The 25,592-nt window shown below is 27.2% G+C and overlaps 1 protein-coding gene across 5 annotated transcripts; it reads right to left on the bottom strand.

The window, feature by feature from the left end:
* Positions 1–1,305: 1,305 nt before the first annotated feature.
* LOC129960939 (uncharacterized) lies at positions 1,306–23,977 on the bottom strand. Of its 5 annotated transcripts, none has more exons than XM_056074704.1 (9): positions 23,398–23,528; positions 20,651–20,754; positions 20,414–20,565; positions 13,395–13,998; positions 10,174–10,254; positions 9,611–9,744; positions 7,127–7,251; positions 4,008–4,068; positions 1,306–1,554 (listed from the first exon to the last, which is right to left on the bottom strand). In XM_056074704.1, exons 4-9 carry the CDS (start codon positions 13,894–13,896, stop codon positions 1,405–1,407), a joined length of 1,053 nt encoding a protein of 350 aa, XP_055930679.1. In that variant the 5' UTR covers positions 13,897–13,998; positions 20,414–20,565; positions 20,651–20,754; positions 23,398–23,528; the 3' UTR covers positions 1,306–1,404. The 5 variants fall into 5 exon arrangements, with proteins under 5 accessions (XP_055930679.1, XP_055930688.1, XP_055930670.1 ...); XM_056074733.1 differs by lacking the exon at positions 20,651–20,754 and adding an exon at positions 2,017–2,074 and having other exon boundaries at positions 1,416–1,554; positions 23,398–23,551; XM_056074713.1 differs by lacking the exons at positions 20,651–20,754; positions 23,398–23,528 and adding an exon at positions 23,860–23,977.
* Positions 23,978–25,592: the final 1,615 nt, after the last annotated feature.

The raw sequence follows: 25,592 nt of genomic DNA, 5'->3' as shown, positions 1-25,592 counted from the left end.
AATTATATATATATATATACACACTTATGATTAATGAGTAAATGCTAATATATCGCCATAATATTGTAACGAAGATGTAAGGAACAACGATGTTAAACAAACAATTCGATTTATAAGAATGATGCAATTCACAACATCAAAAGACGGAGAACTACCCACCACTGATGGGACTCCGCTTTTAAACACATAGAATGTTCAAAAACAATCCATTTTGAATATTTAAGAAAGATCTAGAACCTTCCAGTCTTTGGATAAAATACAGACGAACCAATCTTTAACGATATGCTCAGCCGACTGAGCCACGGTATTACTAGTTATTCTGCTTTATATGGCAATATAAATGAATCATGGAATTATTGATAAAACAAGATAAATAAGTTTATAAAAATGGCCATCTTTACACATAAAATCTGCTAATTTTTCAGTTTTAAATTGGTACTTTTTTTCTTCTTTTGCACGACTATAAATCACTTACTTTACTTTCAATATCCATAATAAAACAGTTTAAGGCAAAAAAGATATTTTCAATTTTATATACAATATATGTATTAAAAATGTTTTTATCCTGAAGTCTGAAACTAGTATCTGCAGAAGGCTGATTTTCAAAGTTATTATTTACACTAGTCAGCCATCTTTTTAACATTATGTCCTTTTAAACTTTCCAAGACCTTAATAACCCAAGAACATTTTGGACAAAGTATTTTTCAATAAAAGAATGAATAAGAAACACTTTAAAGTGAAAACAAAAATATGTAAAATAATATTGGTCTTGGAAAGCTATAGATATTAGCAAGGTAGTAATGAAAACTCAAAGGATGCAGAACATTAACAGAAATGATTTGAGAAATGAAGGATAACTATTTCACATAAGGAATTCATATATCCAAAATATTTTAAATTAATTAACTTTAAGACCGGAAAGTTCTCTAGGATGAAAACGAAATTAACTACATCTTCTCGATTAGAAAGGTCAATACTATGAAAATATCAAATAGCTTTAAAACCATTCTAACTAAAAGTAACCATACTAAACCAAATGTAACTAAAAATAACCATGTAAGCCATCAAAAAATGCAAAAAGTTTGATAATTTTTAAAGTGTAGCCTTAAGCTATTCAAAGTAATCAACTTTAGTTAAAGAATAACTTACCAGTAAAAAAAAAAAAATTGAGGATAATACCATATTGGCATTTCAGTTCTAAGTAAATATTCCGTTCAAAACAAACATCTCCTGTTTTGAAAGAAAAACTTATCAATCCCTTAATAATCCCAAATTTTCATTTTTACAAAAATAATTCAAAAGAAATCATTTATTAAAAAATCATTTTATTATCAATAAATTAAGTTTAAAGGTAAAAAAAAATTACAGTATATACAATAGAAGGAGAGTGTCTCCTTAGATTTTTTAACCTTCTTCATCTGTAAAATAATCGTCTTTATCTGAATCGCCATCCGAGTCTTTTTTCCCCATTTCTTCCAATATCTTGCAGACAGATTGGAGCGTTTTGTCAGTGTCGGGATCTGTTTTTGTCTGAGTATCCAAGTCCTTTCCTTTCTGGAGAGTGGGAAAAAAAATCAAATTGCTCCCAAGTAAAATTTATCCAGCACTGTACATTGTGAAATTCAATTAAACATGTAATTAAAACTGAATTCTATCAAACCAAGCCAGAACTCTGAATAATTGCCTAATTTGATTTTACTTACACAGAAAAAGTTTAAAACAGATACCTTTAAATTAAATTTTAGAAAAGAATTAATGCTCATAAGAGAAGTAAAATTAACTACATTTTCAGCTACATATATATAAAAAAAAAGGAATATTTTGAATATTCTGTTAAAATATTTTCAATAATTTTTTTTTTTTTTTTTTTTTTTTGAAAAAACGGAGAACTTTAGTTTAACATTGATTACATATATTAAATGCCAACAATTTAAAATATATCAACAATGCAATAACAAATAAAGATGTTTAGAACTGAACAAAATTCTTACAAATTATTTTTTATTAATTACTTACAAATTGTTCTTTATGGAGCTGCATAAGCCAGGACAATAGATGTTATTGCATTGAGAATCTGTGTAAATAAACTCCAGTTAAGAAAAAGAGAAAAAACATACTGGTCCAAAGAAAATTTTGTCTAAGTGGTTACGACTTTCCAGGGTCATTTCTAATGGCAATCTAACAGGCAAAGCTTTAAGGATCAAGGAAACTAAAAAAGCAGTGCATTTCAGTGTTAGAGAGAAAAGGAAAGGAGGAAGTAGGGTGAACAGAAATATGTAAATTTTAAATATGACTTACCTTTAGCCAGAGATTAACTAAATTTCTTACAGACATAATCATATCTTTAAAAATTTTCATCTTATTTGTTTAACAAAGTAAATAAATACATAATTTACATTTGAAGAATAAGAAAGCTATATAATTTATAAAATAATTTAGGTACTTCATAATTAAATTTAAAACACTCTTCATTTAATTTACTCCACTGCTATTTCCGTAAAATTAACTTAACCCCTTGCAATCAAAAGATGATTTTGTCACTAATTATTTTGTTGTGAGAATTGAAGTAAAAAACTCCTCAAGTGCAAAGGATTCAAAGGTTAATTTCTTTTAAAAATTGATAGAGATAACAGCCAGAAAATTTCCCTTTTAATATTTTACATCTATCTATACTTATATAAAGCTCAATGTGTGTGTGTGTGTGTGTGTGTGTGTGTGTGTGTGCTTGCGCTCTACAGGCCAGACCGTTTGCCTTACAACTACCAAATTTGGTACATGTATACCTTGGAAGTCGGAAATGCGCACCTGGGGTTCCTTTTTTTTTTTTAATTTTTAATTAGAATTTTAATTATTAATTAAAAACTAACTTTCCCGCCAAAAAAATCTCATTTTCCACACACCAAATGAGTAAGGCTTGTCCCCCCCCCCCACTCTAATGAGGCTAGGGTTAAAATTTTTCGGCTGATTATTTCAAACGATTCTGTTTATTTTCTTAATGTTTTATGCATTTAAAATTAAACATTGTTAATTAATCCATGCTTCAGATTCATTCTGAAGTACTTTTGAATTAAAATAACACAGAATAATTGAAATTAAAAATTTCTAATCTGCATAGCGTTACTCCAACTGGCGTAGAAAAATTCACGCATTTGCATTACCGGAACTGGCGTTCAAAATTCACGCATGTGCATTGTGTTCCGATTGTTGACAATATTATCAACGGATGATTCTTGATTTAAATTATTTTTATGTTCGTTGCATGCTTTTGTAATTAAATTGTATTTATGTTAGTTATATATATTTGTATATGCTTATAGTTTTAAGTACATCGTTTTTGAAGTAGTTTTTTTAAACGTGTTTTCGACCGATTATTTTAAACGATTCATTTTATTTTCTTAGTGTTTGGTGCATTTAAAATTAAACATTGTTAATTAATCGATCTGTTCATGATCAATCTGAGAAAATGTTGTTGACAAATTCTTGAGATATTACATAAATTAAGAAAGATATTCTTTAGTGCCCATAAAGTTTAAACGCTCAGTGACTCTGTTTTCAGTAATCATATTATAAAAAAATTGCTTTGTTTCAGTAAAAAATATTGCTATATTAATTGCAGATTAATTCTTCACACTTTAATTTAAAGCATAAATTCTATGGGAGCTAACAGAAAATTAGAGAGATACATATTACGTTATGACTGAAGGCGTTTATAATATTACGAGTGAATTATATGACTATCAAAATTTGAAGTTTTAAAATATTTTGATGAAGAATCTGTTAAAGTAGGAATTGCGTAAAATATTTAATTATTAAAATTTAAACAAACATCAAGATTGGCGAACCAGCTGGTCGCCAAAGACGGCTAGTATATGTAATATACATATCATGCGCCAGACAAAACACATTTTTAAATCAATGCAAATTTATGTTAAAGAATTTCAAGAAATTCATTACTTTTGGTCTGTATGCTTAATTACCTTCCAAGAACATAATATCTTAATGCTTACTTTAGAAGTCTGCTTCTTTTGTCTTTTACTTCGGCGATACTGATATACTTCAGCACCTTTCCTGCAAATATAAGTGATTAAAATAATTCATCATAAATTAAATAAATTATTAAAATACATAAAAATACAGATTTCTTACTGCAGAAATTTTAATTGAAAATAACTATCCATTAAAAGCACCTTCTTTAAAACTGCTATAAAAATGCGCACTATAATTATAAGTATAAAATTATTTGAAACATTAATTTTTAAAATCATGAACAAGCTCCCAATCTTATTATATGAAATTATAAAATAAAGAATTTCAGTATTATCAATAATGTATATCCATATCTGTATATAAATACTAAAACTTCAATTCCTATTTTATTCAAATATTTAATGAAATTTTTTTTGAATAATTAATATTAAATATACTAAACAATTTTAAATTTATATAGCCCTTGATAATTTTTAGCAAGAAATTAATTATTTTCTTTAGAATTTTAGTTTATTTTTTAAAACTGATTTTAAAACTAAAAAAAACTATGTTAGAACTTGCAATATTTTAAAACGATACATCGAAAAAATATCAGATTGTAATACCTATGTAAAATATTATATATATATATATATATATATATAATAAAGACAACTTTCTAAAAATATTCATTTTAAAGACAAATACAAACAATGTATAAATTAAAAAATACCCTGTCCTGAAATTAAATTCTTGTAATATTCTTTCATATTTATGCAGCAAATATGACTTGATTTGATTATCATTTATGAAAATTAATATTTTTAGATAATAAAATAAGTGGCATAATAAAGAAAATAAACAATTCTAAAGTGAGGTAACTTCATTATTTAAAATGTGATTATTATAAAGGAGAGAAATCTATTATAATGCAATTTTATCATAAGACTATAAGAACTTGCTTTCAAAGGCGAATACATATTATAAAATTCTGGCTTTCATTCACATTATTATAACTAACACAAAAATAAAAACAATTTTATTACTTGAAAATCAACTATTTACACCCAGAATATCAAACTTGAAGTTACAACAATCAATTTTGCAGCCCAATCATTATAAAATGAGTTTAAATACAAAATTTTGGATTTGCTTATTTTAAATAAATTTCAAATCAGATACAATAATATAAATAAATTACAACATTCAATGACGGCTAAATTTTATTTCCGTAAAGCTAATTGTTATCGCACTAAAATAGATCAAAGACTACATAGCCAAAAATAAGTGTGAAAATAATCATATGTGGTCAGATGAGCACTTCTATTTATGGCAAAAAAAAAAAAAAAGTAAGGAAAGGTAATCTTTTGAAGATAGCAGTTCCATCAGGAATATTTGCTTTAAAGGCATCAATACTGACAGGAAAAACGGACACTTGCGATTTTTTTTTTTTTTTTTTACATTTAATTTGAATTATTACTATGCCTTTTTTTTTTTATTACTATACATTGGATAATTAAGATTTTTTCTAGTGTTTTTACTAAAATTTATTTTAAAATTTGCACAATAATGCAGTGGACTTTTGCACAAGGCCATGAAAAAAAAAATGCAATTTCCATATAGAATATTAAAGAGTCACTTGTATGCAAAATAAATCCATCATTTACTAAGGGTCACCCCATTACATTACTGAATAAAATAATATAGCAACACCTTGTGTGTGAATAACACAGTATAAAAAGAATTTAATAGGAAATTATTTTGAAAAAAAAAAATGGAACAAGAGAAAGAATATTTCATGCATTCAATTATTCTTATTTAATATTCCTTCTGATAAAAAGACATTAAGATTAAAATGAAATCTTACAATTGGTTTAAAATGTTGTTTTAGGGAAACTGGAATATTTAAAAAACAGCAAGTTATTTATCTTTCAGTCATAAACAATTTTTCAAGAAATAAGCAACTTCTTTTTATGCATCTTCTTTATTTTTTAAGCTTATTTTATTAATATTAATTGCTGAATTTTGACTATCTTAAATTATAACCTTTGGAAATACTATTTATTCATTATTTAACCTTAATGAAATATACAAATAAAAGCATGTATTTTGAATTTTTATTTAATAATGTTTCTTTATATCCAATGATCAACTTAAAAAATATATATTAATCTTTCTTAGAGAAAAGATACCATGCTAAAGATTAAAATGAAAACTTTAATGTAGGAACATATTAATAAAGAGGTCTATTTAAATTATGCTCGTAATTCTTTTTTCTTGTATATCTCCAGTAATGTTGACTATTTATCAAAAATTTCATATCTAGAAATTTTTTTATTACTTAGAATCCAAGATTGAAGAGACTTCCATACATCAAGAATTGCAATAAATACAACTGCAAAATGGGATTTTGCTCTTTTGGAATTTGAAACAATGTGCTGCGGCTTTAGTTTTGACAACAGTGACTGATGAGTGGGTTAGGAGATAAAAAGGAAAGACTTTATTGATAAAATTAATATAGGATTCTTCAGCGATATGTGTGCACTGCTATGCGGAATATAGACCATTAACGCTTGAGGAGATTATATATATAGTTTTAAATAAAATCATAAATGCTAATAAAATCATTAAGGCAGCATGACAAACTAGGTTATATAGACCTAATACTTCGAAATATATAGCTTTTTATATTTATTTAAAATAAATTAATATAAAAAGTATCAACCAAATAAAAACAAATAAGGTTCAGGAGACTATCAATTGAGTCTAAAAACTGTCAGTGAATACCTTATTTTCTCAGTATGTATCAATTTTTAGTAGCTGATATTTAGTATAATTAGACTGCAAAACCTTCCTAAATCAATTCAAATAACAATAAGTATTATTATCATTCAACCCTAATACAGAACTTTAAAAATGCTGTGAAACAAACACAAACTGCAAGTTTCAAATAATCTACAAATTACATTCAAAACATTAAATATCAATAAATTTTTTAAAAATGGACATTGAAAATTATATGAATAAAAAAAATTGTACAGAAAAACCCTTACAACCGCAGTATTATAACAAATAAATGTAAGAAAAGCTATAGGAAAAAAAAAAGACTTTTGCAACATGAATCAATAAAATAATTGAAAATTATTCACTTAATACATACCGAATGCTTTGAAATTCAGATGGACTGAAGCAATCTTCAAAACTAGGGGATTGACTCGGTTCTATGGGAGATATTGGCAAGCTCCATCTAGGAGTTTTTATAGTGTCCTTTTCATTACTCAGTTCCTGTGTAACAAAAAAAAAAAAAAAAAAATTACTCATTAGATACATTTTTAGAATTAAAAACATTTTTGGACAATTCTGTGAACAATTCAAGAACAATTTTTAATAAATATATTCTATTAATATGAATGAATATTCAGATGTGTTAGTTCATTTTAAGTACAGTTATATGCAGCACAATATATTATATACAGATAGATTAGTATACCACAGAATAAAAATTTAAATAAGTTAAAAAATAGTAATCATTAAAACAATTTGAATTGGCAAAAATTTCAATAATAAATTAGCTAAAAAAAATTTTTAAAGAATTTAACGACTCAGCTTTTTACAGCCATTCCAATAGCAAATCATTATCCACTTCCACTATTCTCAATCAATTTATTTATGCTATAGATTATTCCACTTACCTAGCAAATATGTTAACAAAAACCACAAGGAGCAAATATTTAAAAAGTAATCAGCCTTTTTTTTTTTAACACTTAAAACAAAAATTTCAGTAAAATATCAGAATAAAGGACGAACATTGCTTCTTTTTAAGCAAATCTTTTATTTTGAAGATAAAGATAACCCTCTCTATCACCCTACACATACAGGTAGATTTTTTTAAGCAATTATGTTGCTGGTGAAATGAAAGTCATCATTAAACAGAGCAATAAAGTATGTAGTATATTGTTAAATTACAATCAGATGGAATTTTTTCTCATATTAAAATATCTTAGAAGTGTGCCCTATTTTATACTTAATAACTATATTATTGTTAAAACCATGATAAGTTTGGTGTTCTTTTTCTTAAGTAATGCAAAAATAAGGATAAATGATCCTGCCTAATAATGATACACAGCATTTAGAACTTGACTTACAGTAAATGCACTCTTGTGCAATACATGACAACTAAATTAAACATACAAAAGTAATGTTGGTAATGAAGGAAAACACATTATATAAGTTAGTTATACAAGAATTAAACTTATAGAATTTTGCTTCCTTAAGTTAACTTGAAAAATATAAATGATAAAAAGTCTACATGAATAGTAATGAAAATAGAATTCCCAAAAAACCTCAAAGGTATAAACTATTTAACATCTTTCACAAACACAGAATTAGTAGAAAAAACAACTGATCTTATGCATTACTAATAAATTAATTGCCTTCAGGAACCAGCAGATACAATGCAAATAATCATCATGTTGCACTAGTTTTATGCAATAGTAATTTTAATAGATGGCAATTAAAAGAAAAAAAGGGTTGAGTTTATTTATGAATTCTAAAATACCATAACGAACTTGAAGGGTAAAATTGGATACATAGAATTAATAGATATTGTTGTTACTTTTCAATAAATTTCAGCATGGTTCTTGAAGACAGCACATTTATTAGACAAAGAAAAGAACACACATATTGACAATTACGCACGCAGCATCATGTTAAAAACAGTTTGTGGGAGGAATGCGCCGGAATAAGCAAGAAGCGTAATCACGCAGATATTCTTACGTGAGAAAAATAGTCTGCTCGCTTCATCCCAACAGATATGCTTCATTTTTTGGTCCAAATCAGTCATCAAGAACAGATACTTTAACATCGCATTTAGTCGATTTTCTTCACTATGGAATGCCAATGAAGCCCTTTATAAATAATTTCGAAGACTTTTTTTTATATGTACTTTATTCCTCAGTTTAAATTCCATTATATACAGTCTTAAGCAATATATTAACCTGCATATTGTCATTTTTACCTAGGAAAACTACAATAAATTTATAACTGTTAAGTTTATTTACATATGAGTGACAACTCACATTCCAAATAAAATATCAAAACCAAATATTTGGCAATTACGATCTTTGCTAGCTATTCATATATAAAATGTTAATTTTGTGCATTAAAGAAATGAAATTGCAGAGTAAAGAAGCTTGATTCAAAGCAATGAGAATTTTGAACAATAAATGTAAGGTGCAAAATTTTTCTGAAAAACAAATTTATAGTTACTTCAAGTTTTTTTCCCACCTCCCTCCCAATATTTTACTATGCAGTAAGGTAAATTCTAAAAAATATTCATTACAAACATAATTTTTTTTTAATTTATAGTAGTTTTATGTAGTTGTTTTACGTATAAATATTGTGCTCCCATGTAAAGAAAAGATTTCAAATTTCCGTTAATAAAAATAAATGCATGTAATAAATATGTGTAATCTAATAGAAGCAATTTCAAAAAAAAAAATTAATTTAAGTAAATATTTAATTATAAAGAACCGAAATTTCTTGACTGCAATACTGAAAACTAACTTAACATTAATTACTAAAAATGTCATAAAATAAAATTATTTTTAAAAAAAAAGAGAGAAGGAGAATGAAATTAATTTACCTTATTACCAGCCAGTCTTAAGCACTTCAGCTTTGTTTCTTCAAATAAATCATCTTCATATACTCCACTTTGTTTCAATTTACTGAAATTAAAGCGCTTCCTCTTTAATGTACCTAATTTAGGTTCCTTAGCAGCTAAAAAAAGAAAGAAATATTCAAATTTATTATAAGACCAAATGAAGAAAAGCAAATCACTTAATTTTATCACTGTGCACTTTTTAAACGTATTAAACAAAAAGTGAATTTGCTGACAATATGTTTGGCATGAGTCATGAATGAATGATGAATTCAATGGGAAAGGAAGTGGGGGAAGAATTACGAGTCATCGTTTATTATAGTTGTAACTAAACCCACTTAAGTATGGGCTTTTTCAAAATTCAATAAAAACTAAGATCCACCATCTTCCAAGCAAAAAATTTCTAAGCCCGCATGAATTTTAGGCCCGTAGGAAAATCTCCAACCATATTTTTAGCAGTTTTAAATTTTTCTAATTTAACTAAATTTTATCACAGAATCTCAATACACAGCAGACCTTTAGCTACCAGCAAATTTATAACAACTCACCTTCCTCACCAGCTATATCCTTCAATTTTGCTTTCCGTTTTAAGCATAATATCTTTCTCCCTTTTCCTAAAACATGAGCACCTACCAGGGAAAAATCATTCAAGATTAAATTATCACTTTCCAAAGCAGCGGGTACAACAAATATAGTTAGCAACAAATTTTAGAGGAGAATATTTTGTGATAATAAATAATCCTAGGGATAGTTAAAGAGGAAAAATATTAAAACTCGATAAGTAAATTGAATTATCTAAATTCAATAAGTAAATTAGTAACATCTCTTTAAACGATTAATTATTATGTAATGGTTATTGCCAAATTTCTTGTATTTCCCTTTTATTTTTTACTTGTATATTCATATACTTTATGAAAGAAAAAATACAATATTCCAAGAATGCAGCAGTTAGTGAAGTTTCCAAGCATTACTAAAAGAAGAAAGGAGGAGACGGGGGAACAAAAGCACCATTTTAGATTATTTACTTATAACAAGTATCAAATGAGCTTGTATTATAACTTGCAAAGAGTTAAAAAAATTTCAGTTACATCAACAGAAATAAACAGGGTAGCTAGCATTTTTGCTGTTTGAATTTCCCTGAATTTTCCAGGATTTTTTAAAGAAATTTCCCTGGCAATTTTCAGATGTTTCTACACTAGTGTGCAAAACTTAAGCAACAGGAGCTGTTTTTGTCATAACTCCACAAGAAACCATCTGAGAGACATGAAATTCAGGAAGGAGAGACAGCATTTTCTATTTAAACGATGACGAATGCATGGTTGCGCAAAAATGAATGCATATAGTATGGAATCAAACAAACAAAAAATAAAGGCTTTAGTGAACTCATAGTATCAACACACATGATTGTCTGTCCAAGAGGAAGAACAACAAGCAGATGTTTCTTAGTATGGGATATGCCCTCCCCCTTACTGCAGTGGTTGCCTCACACCATCTTTCCATACTCAGCACCAGATTGTCTACCAATTCTTGAGGTAAGAGAGCCCATTCCTCAATCAGTATCTGTTTCAGTTGTTAGGTGTTTCCCAGAGGATGTAATTGTGCCGCAAGGCATCTCCCCAAAGCATCCTGTTTGCCACAACTACGTCGCAGCACAGTCGCATAGTGTATCAAAACCTGAATGATAGCAATAAAAATGACTTCAAAACCTTCTTTATTTCAAAACTGATTGGCATCATACACTACGGTCTCGCCTGTAGAGCACCAACACACACACACATTGAGCTTTATTATAAGTACAGATAACATTAATTCCGACTTTTTTTAAAGTTATATGCAATTTGTTCCCCTTTTATGGGGCATGACTAATAAGTGCCTGTTTCCCCATATTACTTAGCCTTATTATTTTCTTACAAAGCTAGCCCTACGCAACAAATGGATTTTGCAGAACTTTAAGTAAAATCAGGATCGATTTTTTTTATTTTATTTGTATTAACTACAGATTTTGAGCAACTTATCGTTCTAAAAAAATTCTCTAATCTATTCTGAATAAGCTCGCATTTTGTAAAATGATAAACAAACCATTCAATAAACTCATGTGGGAGCAACTAAATACCACCGCTATGCTTCGCACATTGAATGTTGCTATTTCCGCCAGAGAAATGCATTTTAATCTTTCATGCAGTTACAGAAGTTACATGCATACTCATTAGCTGCAATTCGGGAATCTTATGGGAAAAGGACAATTGTCTCGTAAATCAAAATGGGACTAATCCATACATAAAAGAGGGGGGGGGGAAGAGAGTAGAAAAGGTGCAAGTTTTCGCATTACACAATCGTGAATGGTAATGAAATAACTAAAAAACTTAAAATGCCCTGTATTTTCTTTGTTTTTTAGTCAATTCTTAAATTCCCCGTGTTTTCCTAGTGGCGTGGCAACCCTGAATAAATTTCCCTGCCTTTTCTCGACCACTTGCCCCAATTCCCTGATAATGTCCGATTTTTCAGGTCAGCTGGCCACCCTGATAAACATGAGATTTTGTGTAAAAAAACCTTTATGTTTCTCATATATGTTAAACAATTCAAGTTTCAAAAGTTATCACTCTACAGAGAAAATAAAAATGTTGCATAATTTTCTCAACTTTAGAAACAAATCACACAGCATATATACATAACATAAATGGTTGCTAGATGTTGCACATCCTTGTTTTTAAATAATTAAATTGAGGTTAAAATAGTTGAGGTTCATACGGGATCGATAAAATTTTAGCAGTCTAATTTGGGTAATGTCTTCTTTATCTGAGGATAATACCAGAATCAGCCATTCATCTTCAATGCCATGATAATACAAAAGCAATCATTTCTTGATGCCAGATTTAACATACAATTCAATGCACAGAGGATCGATCTTCTAACCCCAATGCCAAGACTCGGGAAGCAAGTTGTCCGTATCCCATTTCATACAATTTACATAAAAAATATTTGTAATGCACATAATAGTGTTTTATTCAAATTAAAATTAAAAACAGTAATTTTCATTCTGTTGCATTTAAATAATTGGTTTAAAAATTTATCGTCAGACATGTTGGAAAGAGAAAATAATAATAGAAGAAAGTATACAGAGTCTAACAAAAGTATTTGCACATCTTGATAGTTTGTCTACTTAGATATGTTGTACAAAATTGAATTAGAATATCATTACTATATGTAATATGGTATTTTTTTTTTAATAGATGCATGTACTTGTATAACTGAAATATGATATGATAATGAAACAAAACAGAGAAGACATTTATATTTGAAAAAGAATATTTCATAGTAGTACTTCTAGTTTGAAAATGTTGCTGAGGTTAAAGGTGAAATTTGATCTTCAGGAAAGGTGCAAATTTGAAATACAAAAGTTGACATGACAACAATTATATAACTTCATGAAAATTTTAAAATACATTCCAACATGTACAAGAATGGAAAGAGGAAAAAATGATTAACACAATAAAAGATGCAGATGACATTGTTTTCACTATTCAGCTGTAGTTTTAGGAAAGTTTCAAATATGATCTTGAGAGTCCGATACACATTGTGCACCAAATAAGAGATAAAAAGTTCAAGTTCAGCACAATTGCGGAATAACGAATTTTCTTTCATTAAATTCTATTAACAATTTTTTGACAGACTATAAATCCATTGGAAATTTACATAAAATTAATAAAATCTCTCCCTTTCATATGAACATAAGATAAAAGGGGAAAAAATGAAATTTAAAGCAACTTACCAACTTTCTTTTTAGATCGACTTTTCCTTTTTAGTTTACGTTTATAAATATCTTTGGTTTTTTTCAAACTGTTAGAGGAAACAGTATCTTCTGGAGATGATTCAGTGAAAGATTCCGATTTTTTTATAGTAATTAAGTTACTTGTATGTTCTGGTGAATATAAAGGCATTTCTGGGCCTTCCTTTTCTTTTAAACTTGTCAATTGTTGTTCATTGTCCTCTTTAAAATACTGTTCTATCAATTCCTTTTTCTGGTCAATACGTTTTTGCATCCCTTCTTTAAATGACCATTCATTTTTAAGTTGAAAAAGACATACATTTTTCCCATCTTTTAAGAATTTTTTAGATTCTTCAGAAGAAAGATTCATAAAAATATAATAATTTATGTAAGAAACTATTCCTAAATAGGGAACATTTTTTTTGCAGTCACTATTGAATTCAGCATAAAACTGTTCACGTATTTTGCACTGAGTGCAATTAGAACTATGGATGTCTTTTATCATATTTGGAAAAATTTTTTAATGAATTCAGGAGCCTTATAATGTCTTCAAGCTTTTTTTCCCAACATTTATTTTTCTTAATACCTTCGAGTACTGGCTACATACCTAAACAAAAAAAAACAGAAAGAAAGTATTTTAGATGCTTAGATATTTATAATTGCATGAATTGCAGATCACAGTATCATTTATATTTCGCAACCCTAAAATAAGTTTACATAATATGAATTTGTTTACAAGAAATTTCAGGACTCCATTTACCGTAAAATAATTAAAGTTTCTAAAATTGCAAGTCATGAATTTAAGCAGGATAATATAGAAAACATTAAATTATAAGAATAATAATTGTTAGGATCACCAAAAATTTATTTTTCAATATTATATGTCAAAAAAAGTTTAAAAATCAGTTCAACTTAAACAATCATTGAAATCTGATAAATGAATTTATATTTTATTTAATGACTACTTTACTTATCATTAAGTAGAGCTTACTTTCATTATCATCCAATTTTTGGGAACATAAAAAAAGTTTTCATCAAAAATACGAGAAAGTTTCAGAAGCCCTGATATAAAATTTTAATATATCATAGGAAAAAAAAAATCAATAAGTAAATTATATCAAAACAAAAATTTCTATTCTTCACTATAAACTGAAAACATCCCCCTTTTTTTAATGCATACTATTTTTATCATTTAGCAATCAATGATAATTTTATGAGCATAATCAATTTTCTTATTTATGATGCACTTACTAAACATTTATTCTTGAGTAGTATATAAATATGACTCTGCTCTAGTATGTGGCCTATATTATATATATACTATGTATTCACCATGAGAACACTTCCAGACAAATGTCTATGTTTACAGCAGACGTTGTAGAAACAAGTTTCGGTAGAGAAGATCCATTTTGAATAAGAGGAATCTGGGGGCATTTTTTTCTTGGTGTCAGTTCGAAGAGAAAAAAAAGCTGTTATTCATCTTCTCGCTTTAGCTGCAGTTGCAGATGTCGCTTAACTTATTTATTTTATATTTTATTAACCTTTTCTTTGGTTAATATTAACTGCATTTCATTATTTAATAATTTTTAACCTGTCACTTGAATTTTGACACCTTTTAAAATACATTTTCAATTTAATAAAAGAGACTTTAAAATTGCTAGCACATAAAATTATGCATAATGTTCAAGAATTTTGCTTGGAAGAAGCTGCAGCAAAATCTTTGAAAATTCCTCTTTCACAAGCTATGTAAAGAGCTTCTTAAGCAACTGGAGTGTCAGAATTTACTATTAGAAAAATTTAATTATTATTAATTTGTATTCTTAGTTGAATTAAATTATAATTTATTATATTTGCATTAAATTGTAATACTTCTTGTTTTTTAATTATTAATATTTATAAGATTTAGTTTAAAATTTTTGGAGTAAATATATTATATTTTATATATTTAATATTTTAAATATTTCACATAACCTAGAACTTGAATAAAAGTGTCTATAAACCTAAAATATTCATAACTGCTGATGTTATATGGAATTTACGCAATTATTTCAAAAGATTTTCTTACACAGGAATTGCTATTACACAGAGATTTGCATAGTTTGTGTACACATGGTTTTGACTACAAAATCCATGTGTATACAACCTATTAATCACAATAATTGTGCTTTTTCATTATATTTCAAAAATTTTAATGATTTGCACCAGAAAGGGTCAAGTCTGGGATTTCTGGAACACTCCTGAATGAACATTTGAATTATTTTCAAATTCAGAATACTTTTACATGTTAACTGCAAAAATCATTACATTGCAGAAAGCTTGTGTATATTAAAAATAAGTTACAAATCAAAGTTAAATTTTCAAAAATCTAAAAATTGTTTAACGCGTTTAACAATGAACATTTTACTTTGTATAAGGATGACAACATCCTTTTATAAAATATATGAAATAATTATGATTAATTATATTATTGTTTTTATGTAAAATTAAACAGATTACCTCATGTTTACTATGGAGAATTTGATATTAATTACTTGCATAAAATTAAAAGAAATGAAATGAAAAAAATTAATTTTATCACGCATGATTCTACTTTAGATTTCTTAATTATTTTTTTCTTCCTATGCAATTGCTACACATACAATAATTATTAAGTTTTTCGAATTGATTTGCATTGTTCTTTCTATACATGACAAAAATATCAGATATTTTCAATATCCCTAGTATTCAAGTGATTTTCAACTTAATAAATCATTTTTTAAATTTGTTTTAAAAAATAAAATGTAATAATACCAAATATCATCAATTTGGCGCTATACATACCAATGCAAGAAACTTGAATGAATTTCTACTTATGGAAAATGAACTCTTCCTATAGTAACCTGCTTCTTTAGAGACTGCCGTGAATATAGACATTTGTCTGGACGTGTTATTGTAACAGTATATTTTATATTTATATATGATGAACAGTATATTATATATATAAACAGTATATTATATATACAGTGGCACAAACAATTGAGAGCACACCTTACTTTTATTTAATAAATCAAACTTTCAATATAAATAACACAGTACCAAGAAGTGCAAACGTGTTTTTATTTTATCACATGACAAATGGTTTAATTTAGAGTAAAAAACAAAAAACAATCAATGAAAAATTTCCCAAATTGAAAAGTTTCAGAAATATTTTAAATAAAACATCTGTATTCTTTTGCCTAAAAAAAATTGAGAATACGCCAATGAAATATTTACAATATCTCACATAGAAAGAAAGTATCAGTTTTTAGTTATACGTCTTTTGGCTTTTTAATGGCCTCTAAACATCGTGGTACCAACTGACCAATTTTTGGTAGTATCTGAAGATATTTTACACCATTCTTCTTGCAACAATTGTTTTAAATGTTTTTTGTTTGTTTGTTTTTTCTAATTTTATGTTTTTGGACCACTGTTTAGAGTGTGGCCCACAGATATTCAATGGCATTGATGTTGGGTGACTGTGGTAGTGTGTGTGTGTGTGTGTAACAGCTGTTTACAATGAAAACGACACCATATTTTGATCTTATGTGCAATCTGTTTGGAGTCATTGTCATGCTGTAACATGAAATTTCCATCTAAACCCACATTTTCAGCACTTTAATTTAGATTGCTGCAACCATATGGATCCATCCAACTTGCAGCAGAAATTTCTCGAATCATAAGCAGAAGTGTAAGTGCTGAAACTGTTCGAAATGTAATTAGACTATCTGGGTATAAAAGTCGAATTGTTAGAGAGAAACTATTCATCAGCTTACAAATTCAGAAAAAGTTTTTGAAGTTTGTAAAAACTCATCAATTGAAGGCTAATAACTTTTGAAAGAAAGTTATTATTTAGTGATGAAAGAAAACTCAACATTTTTGGCAGTTACAACCGTCACACTGTTATGGAGAAAGCCTTATTCTGCTTTGGATCCAAAAAATTTACGTCCTGCAATTAAACATGGTGGTGACTCCATCATGATTTGGGGTTGTATGGCTTCATCCGGGGTAGGAAATTTAGTTCGTATAGATGACATTATAAACCATACGATTTACTTGGGTATACTGCTCAGAAATCTAATGGAAAGTACAAAACATTTGGGTTTAGATGGAAATTTCATTTTACAGCAATACAATGACTCCAGACAGATTGCACATAATGTCAAAACACACCATCACAGTCCCCCAACATCAATGCCATTGAATATCTGTGGGCCACACTCTAAACAGTGGTCCAAGAACACAAAATTAGAAAAAAAGGAGAAAAAAACATTTAAAATAATTGCTGCAAGAAGAATGGTGTAAAATATCTTCAGATACTACCAAAAATTGGTCAGTTGGTACCACGATGTTTAGAGGCCATTAAAAAGCCAAAAGACGTATAACTAAAAACTGATACTTTCTTTCTATGTAAATATTGTAAATATTTCATCGGCGTATTCTCAATTTTTTTTTTAGGCAAAAGAATACAGATGTTTATTTAAAATATTTCTGAAACTTTTCAATTTGGGAAATTTTTTATTGATTGTTTTTTGTTTTTACTCTAAATTAAACCATTTGACTTGTGTAAAAATAAAAACATGCTTGCACTTCTCGATACTGTGTTATTTATATTGAAAGTCTGAGTTATCAAGTAAGGTGTAATCTCAATCATTTGAGCCACTATATTTTATATATATACACACACACAGAGAGAGAGGGAGTGAATGTTAGAGGTTCAAATTTTGTGATAAATAAACAGCAATTGCAGAAGTTAAGATACATTACTGCACTGCAAAGAAAACATATTGATAGCTGTTAAGATATTTATGGTGAACACATCCCATTCAAAGAATGGTTTTGGCAATTTAAAAATGAAGACTTCAATACACATGACAAAGAACAAGAATTTATTATGAACTGTTGCAACCCAACTCAGCTATCAATGGAAAATGATACAATTAACAATTAATAATATTTAATAAAGCATTGAAGAATAAATGCTCAAAGTATGTGAAAAGATACGACAGTATCATTTTTTCATATGATAATGTTCATGTAAGTTCAGCGAAAGAAACTTCAAAATCACTTTGCTAGCAAGTTTAACACACCTGCCACATAGAATAGATGTTGCTCCTTTAAATTACTATTTGTTTTGTACCATGCAGAGTGTCTTTTCTGAAAAAAGTTCAATTCCCATACAAATATCAAAAATTGACTTAATAAGTGGTTTGAATCTAAACAATCAACATTTTTTCTCCTAAAATTTGTTTGTTGCCAAAAAGATGGGAAAATGCTATAGTTCTGGAGGAGAAATGCTTTACATAAATTAGTTTTTAATTTTTATTAAAAATAAACTAGTTTTTTTTTTAACTTTTTTTTTAAAAAAAAAGGACAGAATTATATTTATAAACCTTAAATATTTTTCAAAGAATTAATTTTACATCAATTTTTAAAATTAAAATAAATTTTTATTACTACTGAAACTGATGAAAGATTTTAAAGTTCATATTCAAATAAGTTTCTTTTTTCTCTTGTTAAAGTGAAATAATACATTTGGAGAATTATATTTATAAACCTTATATATTTTTCAAGGAATTAATTTTACATCACTGGACAGAATTATATTTATAAACCCTAAAAATTTTTCAGGGAATTAATTTTACATCAATTTTTATAATTAAAATAAAATTTTATTACTACTGAAACTGATGAAATATTTTAAAGTTTATGATCAAATAAGTTTCTTTTTTCTCTTATAAAAGTGAAATAATACATTTGGAGAGAATGAGATTTCACTAACAATTTTTTTTTTACAATTAATTTATAGCACATAAATTATCTGGTTATATAAAATATATTATAGATTCAATTAAATTTACATGTTTCAGTAGTTAATATTAAATGATGAGCAGAAATAATTTACAAAGATTTTCAATTCTCTGATAGAATAATGCTTTCCTTCCCCTCCCAAGGAACTTTCACAGCTTCAAAAGAAACTTTTGACATTTTGAAACTTTCTGCTCGTGAACTTGAATTGGCTTACTGCATTTGCAGCAGCAAAATCTTTTTAACTATACATGTCTACACTGGTTATGACGAAAATGCTTAAATTATAATTGATATGCCAGTATACTTTTTTTTCCCTCATTAGAAAAAAAAAAAGCATTATGCTGAACATCAATTTGGATTAAATAATTTACAAACATTTCAGATCTTTTTTTTTCTTCACAGGCTTTAAGTATTACAACATAATGCTCTGAAAACAATTTTACCATTTTACCTAACAATATAAAATTATGAGAAAGCTTTTTCCTTTCCAAACATTAATCTTTATAGTACATTCTTTCCCAAATAATGAAAAAAATATATCTCAAAACAAAAAATTTCTAAAATCTGAAAAAGAATATATGTTTTACTGTTATTCAAAAATATATCTGAACTTTGCATATTGCTGAATAATTTTAAATTAAATGTAGAGTAAAAGGTATGCAGGACAGAAGTAATTTCTGCCAAATATATTCAGAAATATTTAATTTACAAAATAATCTAATTACATTATTCAACAAACCTAAATAAGGGGGGGGTCTAAAATTTAAACAGGAATATCTTTAGATTTAAAAAGGGGGGGGAGAGGCAAAAAGCATGCAATAATTTTTTTAAACTACTAAATAATATTTAATAAATAGTCTATGAAATTAATAGATAAACTTAAGAAAATGTTTACTAATATTTGACTTTTACAAGAATGAAAATCAATGTACTGAAAAAAAAAAGCAATAAAATGTTTTGATGTTAATTTTAAAAAAAATTTAAAAATTGCAATTTATAACATTTTGAGTGAAATAATTTTATATTTCTGAAATATCAATTAATAGAAGAATAAGTTTATGCTGAATTCTGTAATATTGCTAAAGTATTGAAATCTTTAAAATACTCATGGTTCAGCATAAATTGCTAAAATATGGCAAGAATTAAAATAGAGCAAGATTAAAAAAGAGCAAACAGCAAATGGATTGGAAATTTACCTGTTTAATGCTAATGAAAAATCTGACCAATAAGCAGATCACAGGTATTTGGTTCAAAAATTATAAGTGACATTCAACAGAGATTCTGTGGGATACTTCATGGTGCTGTCCTTAAGAGCATTTGAGCTTGAAACAGCATCCTACACAACAGACTGGGAAATAATGAAATAGCATTAGATACCTTAAATAATGATAAGTTTTTCTAAATAATATTAAATAGTCTCTAAATAAACTTACAAATAAATAATAAAAATAATTGTGATTTTCTGTCAGCAGAGGATCAATTGTCACCATGTGTAAATACAGTCAAATTAAAGGTTCCTGGACGATATTTTAATAAGCTAAAATACATATTACACCATTTGTTAATTAAATACAACTATGCATAATTACATTTTTATAATTAAAGAAAAAATTCCACTACTAAAGATATTTTTTTTTAAAAAATTAATATGCTTGTAATATACAAAAAAAAAAAAACATCTGATATTTAATTTATTTTTCTTTTGCTATTTCATTTTCTTTCTTTTTTATTAAATTGGATATTCTTCAACACATAAGGATAATTTTTTAGGTTCCATAGTTACCATAAGATATTGAAACTTATTGAAAGTAAAAATTTTATTCTAAATTAAGAAAGCTATTGTAGTACAGAACTTGGAATAATCTACGATTTACAAATGATTATTGTTTCTTCATAAACAATTTACTGATTCCCATTAATTTCTACTACAGTAAGAATTACTAAAGAATTTTTTTTCCCTTTATTTATTTTCATTCTTATGAAAAGAAACTCAAGAGTATTTAAGATATCAATACATAATTTTTTATATAAAAATTTATACTCAAAACAAAAACAAAAAAATTAATGAATATCCAAGATTCCTTAAAAAGGTTCCATAAATAGCAAAATTTGATAAACAGGAATTTGACAGTAGCTGACACAAAATATAACTTAATAGAACTGGCAATAATCAGAATATAAAAAATTTCATATAAAGTTCATATATTAAAGTTTCTCAGCTTAGTACAATAATTTTATTTTGATTACTTCACAACATACAAGAAAAATTGTCAATAAAAACACCTGGATCCATTTTTATAACAAGATTATTAATTAATTTGTAATTTAAAAAATTTATTCAATTGAAAAGATATTTTAATGTTTTACAACAGATTTTTTTACATTAATGCAAGTTAAATTAAAGAATATAATTAAATCTGTCAATTTTTTTCTTTTATTTTAATATAAAAGGAACAATATAATTCTAATAAGCTCTGAAACACATAACTAGTGTTGAAATTAAGAATTTCAAATACATTTCATCTAGAACAAATGTTACATTTACCAACATTTTAACTTTTATAAAACTGAAATAATAAAAGTAATATTCAATACATATTTTATAGATTAAGTTAAATTAAAATTGTTATTAGTCTCCTAGGATCTACCCAAGAATTTTAACATATCATACTATTTGAATAAAAGAATATAATTCAACTTTCTTAAAAAATTATATAAATTTTATTTTTATATAAATTTTGATAATAAATAATAAATCTGATAATTTGATGATAATCTGATCTGATAATAAAAAATAATAATCGAATATAAATCTGATGAATTGATTTTTTCAGAAAAATTAAGTGATAAATTCAATACTAACAATGAAAGAAACGCTTCCTCACATTTTTTTATCACTTCGTTAATTTTTTTCATGATATAAGATATACAATGACTCTTTGACTAGAAAATTAAGGTTTTTTACAAAAATTCTCAGTAAATATCCAGTTGTCTGATACATCTATAATCTAATTCGTAAAACATTTTATTATTTTCTTATTCATATACCTTGTCACATAAATTACATGTACATGTAACACAATTTTTCTTTCTTTGCTTTTATCAGTGAAGGAAAATTATAGTTATAAATATCTGATAATTTGAATCTCACTTCAACAATGAAATAGATTTTTTTCCCCCCTTTATATAGAAACATGTCATTTGTGGCATTATTTACTTGAATAGTGTACAAGAAAGAATTGATTCAGCCATATTCATCCAATAATTTGAGAATAAGATTTTAAAGACAGAATTGTACTTCAAAATGATATTATATTTTGATTGTTTCTTTCCCTCATAAAATTATAGTTAAGAAATATAAACAGACAAAAGAACTGTTAAATATCTGTTAGAGAAACAAGATAATGAAGTACACTTTTTAATTGGTAAGACAAATTTTTAACTAAGCACTTTGCAGGAATATAATGAACTTTCTCATAATTTAATTCAGATTAGACAAAACTGACATATACAACTATAAAAAATAATGCATGCAATATCAAAGATCTGTCAAAATAGTTCCAAGTATTACCTCAAACAAAAGAATGATAAAAATATACATATTTTTTTAAAGAGATATGAAGAAAATAAAATTATTTATCTGTCTGTTAATCATCACTTTATCATATTTTTTTTTAATTCAATCTCCAAATTTTAAAAAAAAATCACGGCCTAGAATATATATTTATACATTTCGTGTTTGCATTTATATCCTTCAGCATATAAAAAAAAAAACTTTGCACTAAAATGAATAATAGATTTAAACAGTAATTTAAAAACTTCTCAATATAAACACCAGATATCACATATCTTTGTCTGCTACAATATTAGAGTAGAACTTTATGATTTTTAAAATAAAGACTAGTCATCAAAAGTTCAATGAACGACAGTAGCCAATTTAAATAGGTTGTGTAATATCTCAAGATCGATATACACAGTTTATATATCGACAAGAACTTGATACAAATTTTTCATCATAAAAACCTGGCTTAATATTTTTTTTTTTTTTTAAAAAATGAGTCCACTCGTTGAAATATGTTAGTTCATATAAAACTATCAAGATAAAGCAAAAAAATTAAACAATTAATTTTCAACACTTGATATTTATTTGTATTCAGAAATAATATTATTAAAAACTTACCTATAAATAAGATGTTAGTAAAATAGGCTTCAAGTAATATAAATAAACAAGAGTGGCTTTTCTTTTTACTAACGCTTCTCCGATCTGCGTGTAATAATAGTTTACGTTTTACTTCAACGCCACCTACAATTTCAGCTAAATTTACTGGTAACGGCGAAACGAAATGACAATGAAGGCGGTCGGAAATATACTTTGCATACAAGGATGGCAACAAATTCTCGTTAAGCAGAATGAATATCAAAGCAGCTTCGTTCTTTTCGAAAAATTTTGAATTTGAAGTGGATTGATTAATCTATAATATAATTTATCATGATCTGATCCATGTAAGGGTTTGGGAGCAATCACTCTCCATTTTATATCAAAAATATATTGTTGTGTTCGTGTGTCAACAAAAATAAAATGCAGACAAATTTACTATAAAACTAAATCTTATTACATTATAGATAATTGTTGACACTCTACCTGAATTTCATTTCATTCTGTCATTTCTCCGCTAATAAGATACAAAGATGTGGGTTCGTAATGTGAAATAATCCATATTCGTTATTAATCTGACTCCATTTTATTCTCTCTCTATCTAATCTACAATTCCATTTACATGCTATATATATAGTTAGTTGCTTGCTTTGGGTAGTTGCCATATACAAAAACATACATTGGTTTCGCGCGCAGTTAATTCTGACTTTAAGAGTCCTAAAAGCAAGTTATAGCTCTAGTATGATTAAAGTTAAAATTAGTTTTTAGCCAAAGGCGCTCGTAACAGATAATATTATCAAATTTACATCAACTTATTTTCATTCAAATTCTATTATCGTTTTTAAATAAGAAATTCAAAAGTTCCAAAAAAGGCACCTTAATAATTCTACCAGTTCGAGATTGTCTTAAAGCTAATTTAAGATCAGGTTGAGACAAAGTTTCCTTAGTTTGAATCTTAGCTGGTTGTGGAGTTGTAAGCGTAGAGTCTTCACACAAGTTGGAGTTGTAAGCTGCTCTTCTTCAGGATTTTCTTGTGGTAGTAGATATGCTGGCATTAATCTGTCTATAGTTATATTCACTTCTTTATTCTTTAACCTCAAAGTAAAATATTTTGGTGTACAGCTCATAACAAAATATGGACCTTCATAAGGGGGTTCGAGTGGCTTTCGTACTCTATCATTGCGAAGAAAAACGTGAGAAGTTGATTCTAAATCTTTGTGCATAAATATTTTTGGATGACTTTTTCGTTGCGTTCCTTTTGGTCTTATCAATTCCATAACATTTTGTAAATCATTTATAAATGTTCCTGGTTGCATATGATATATATTTGCTTCAAAGAATTCTCCAGGAAGTGTAAAAGAATTCAGTTGTGACGTTAAACAGTTATTGCTTATACACGAGATTGCAAGAGTAACAACTAAACTCTCTGTATATAGCTGGAACAACTCCAAGCTTGATTTTTTTGGAAGTTTAAAACTGTTGTTGTTTCGTTTTTCAGTTTCAGTAAAGCAAGAATTCAAATTGCGTTTAGAAGTCATTTATTACAATTCAGAAGTGGGATGAACAGACCATTTTAATTTTCAATTCTGTTCTGTTTAAAGTACAAAATGTTGTTTTTAACGAGACTTCGTAAGGAATAGTTACGTTTCGTAGCCGAAGAATTATCCGAATTTGTTACATCTAGTGACTTGAAAATTCCAGATTTGAGAAAGTTAATAATTGTATAAAGTTGCATTTATACAATATAGTCAGTAACTAGATGCTTGGGAAATCTGACCGTACTGCCGCATCTAGAGAAAGTGGACGGTTTAGTCGGGTTTGGTGGAACAGTAGAAGACTTCTCAAGGATTGGTTGATAGTGAGAGAGTTTTGGTACAAATACCAATGATGAATACTTTTCAAAGAGGGGTGTGATACAAATCCTTGATACGATCTAACTGGTGATATTCCGATTACAGGCCGTGAATCACGATAGAAAGTAACAATCGATACGATCTGTCCAATGGAAGCTCTCGAACAAGAGTTCAATTATACATAGGGAAAATCCCTTACCCACTGAAATGAATGGACCAGTTAATCTTGGAATTATCGTATCATTGAATTGCATATCACCGAAACTTATCAGAGCGGTGACTTCACTAGAAATTGTGAGACTTCACTGCAAAGTGCGAAGTCACCGCTTCACTTCATGGGAGTGACCTTGACTTTCCGATATTCGC

This window comes from Argiope bruennichi, chromosome 2, assembly GCF_947563725.1.
Source record: "Argiope bruennichi chromosome 2, qqArgBrue1.1, whole genome shotgun sequence".
NCBI lineage: Eukaryota > Metazoa > Arthropoda > Arachnida > Araneae > Araneidae > Argiope > Argiope bruennichi.
This window is presented reverse-complemented; position numbering and strand designations above follow the sequence as displayed.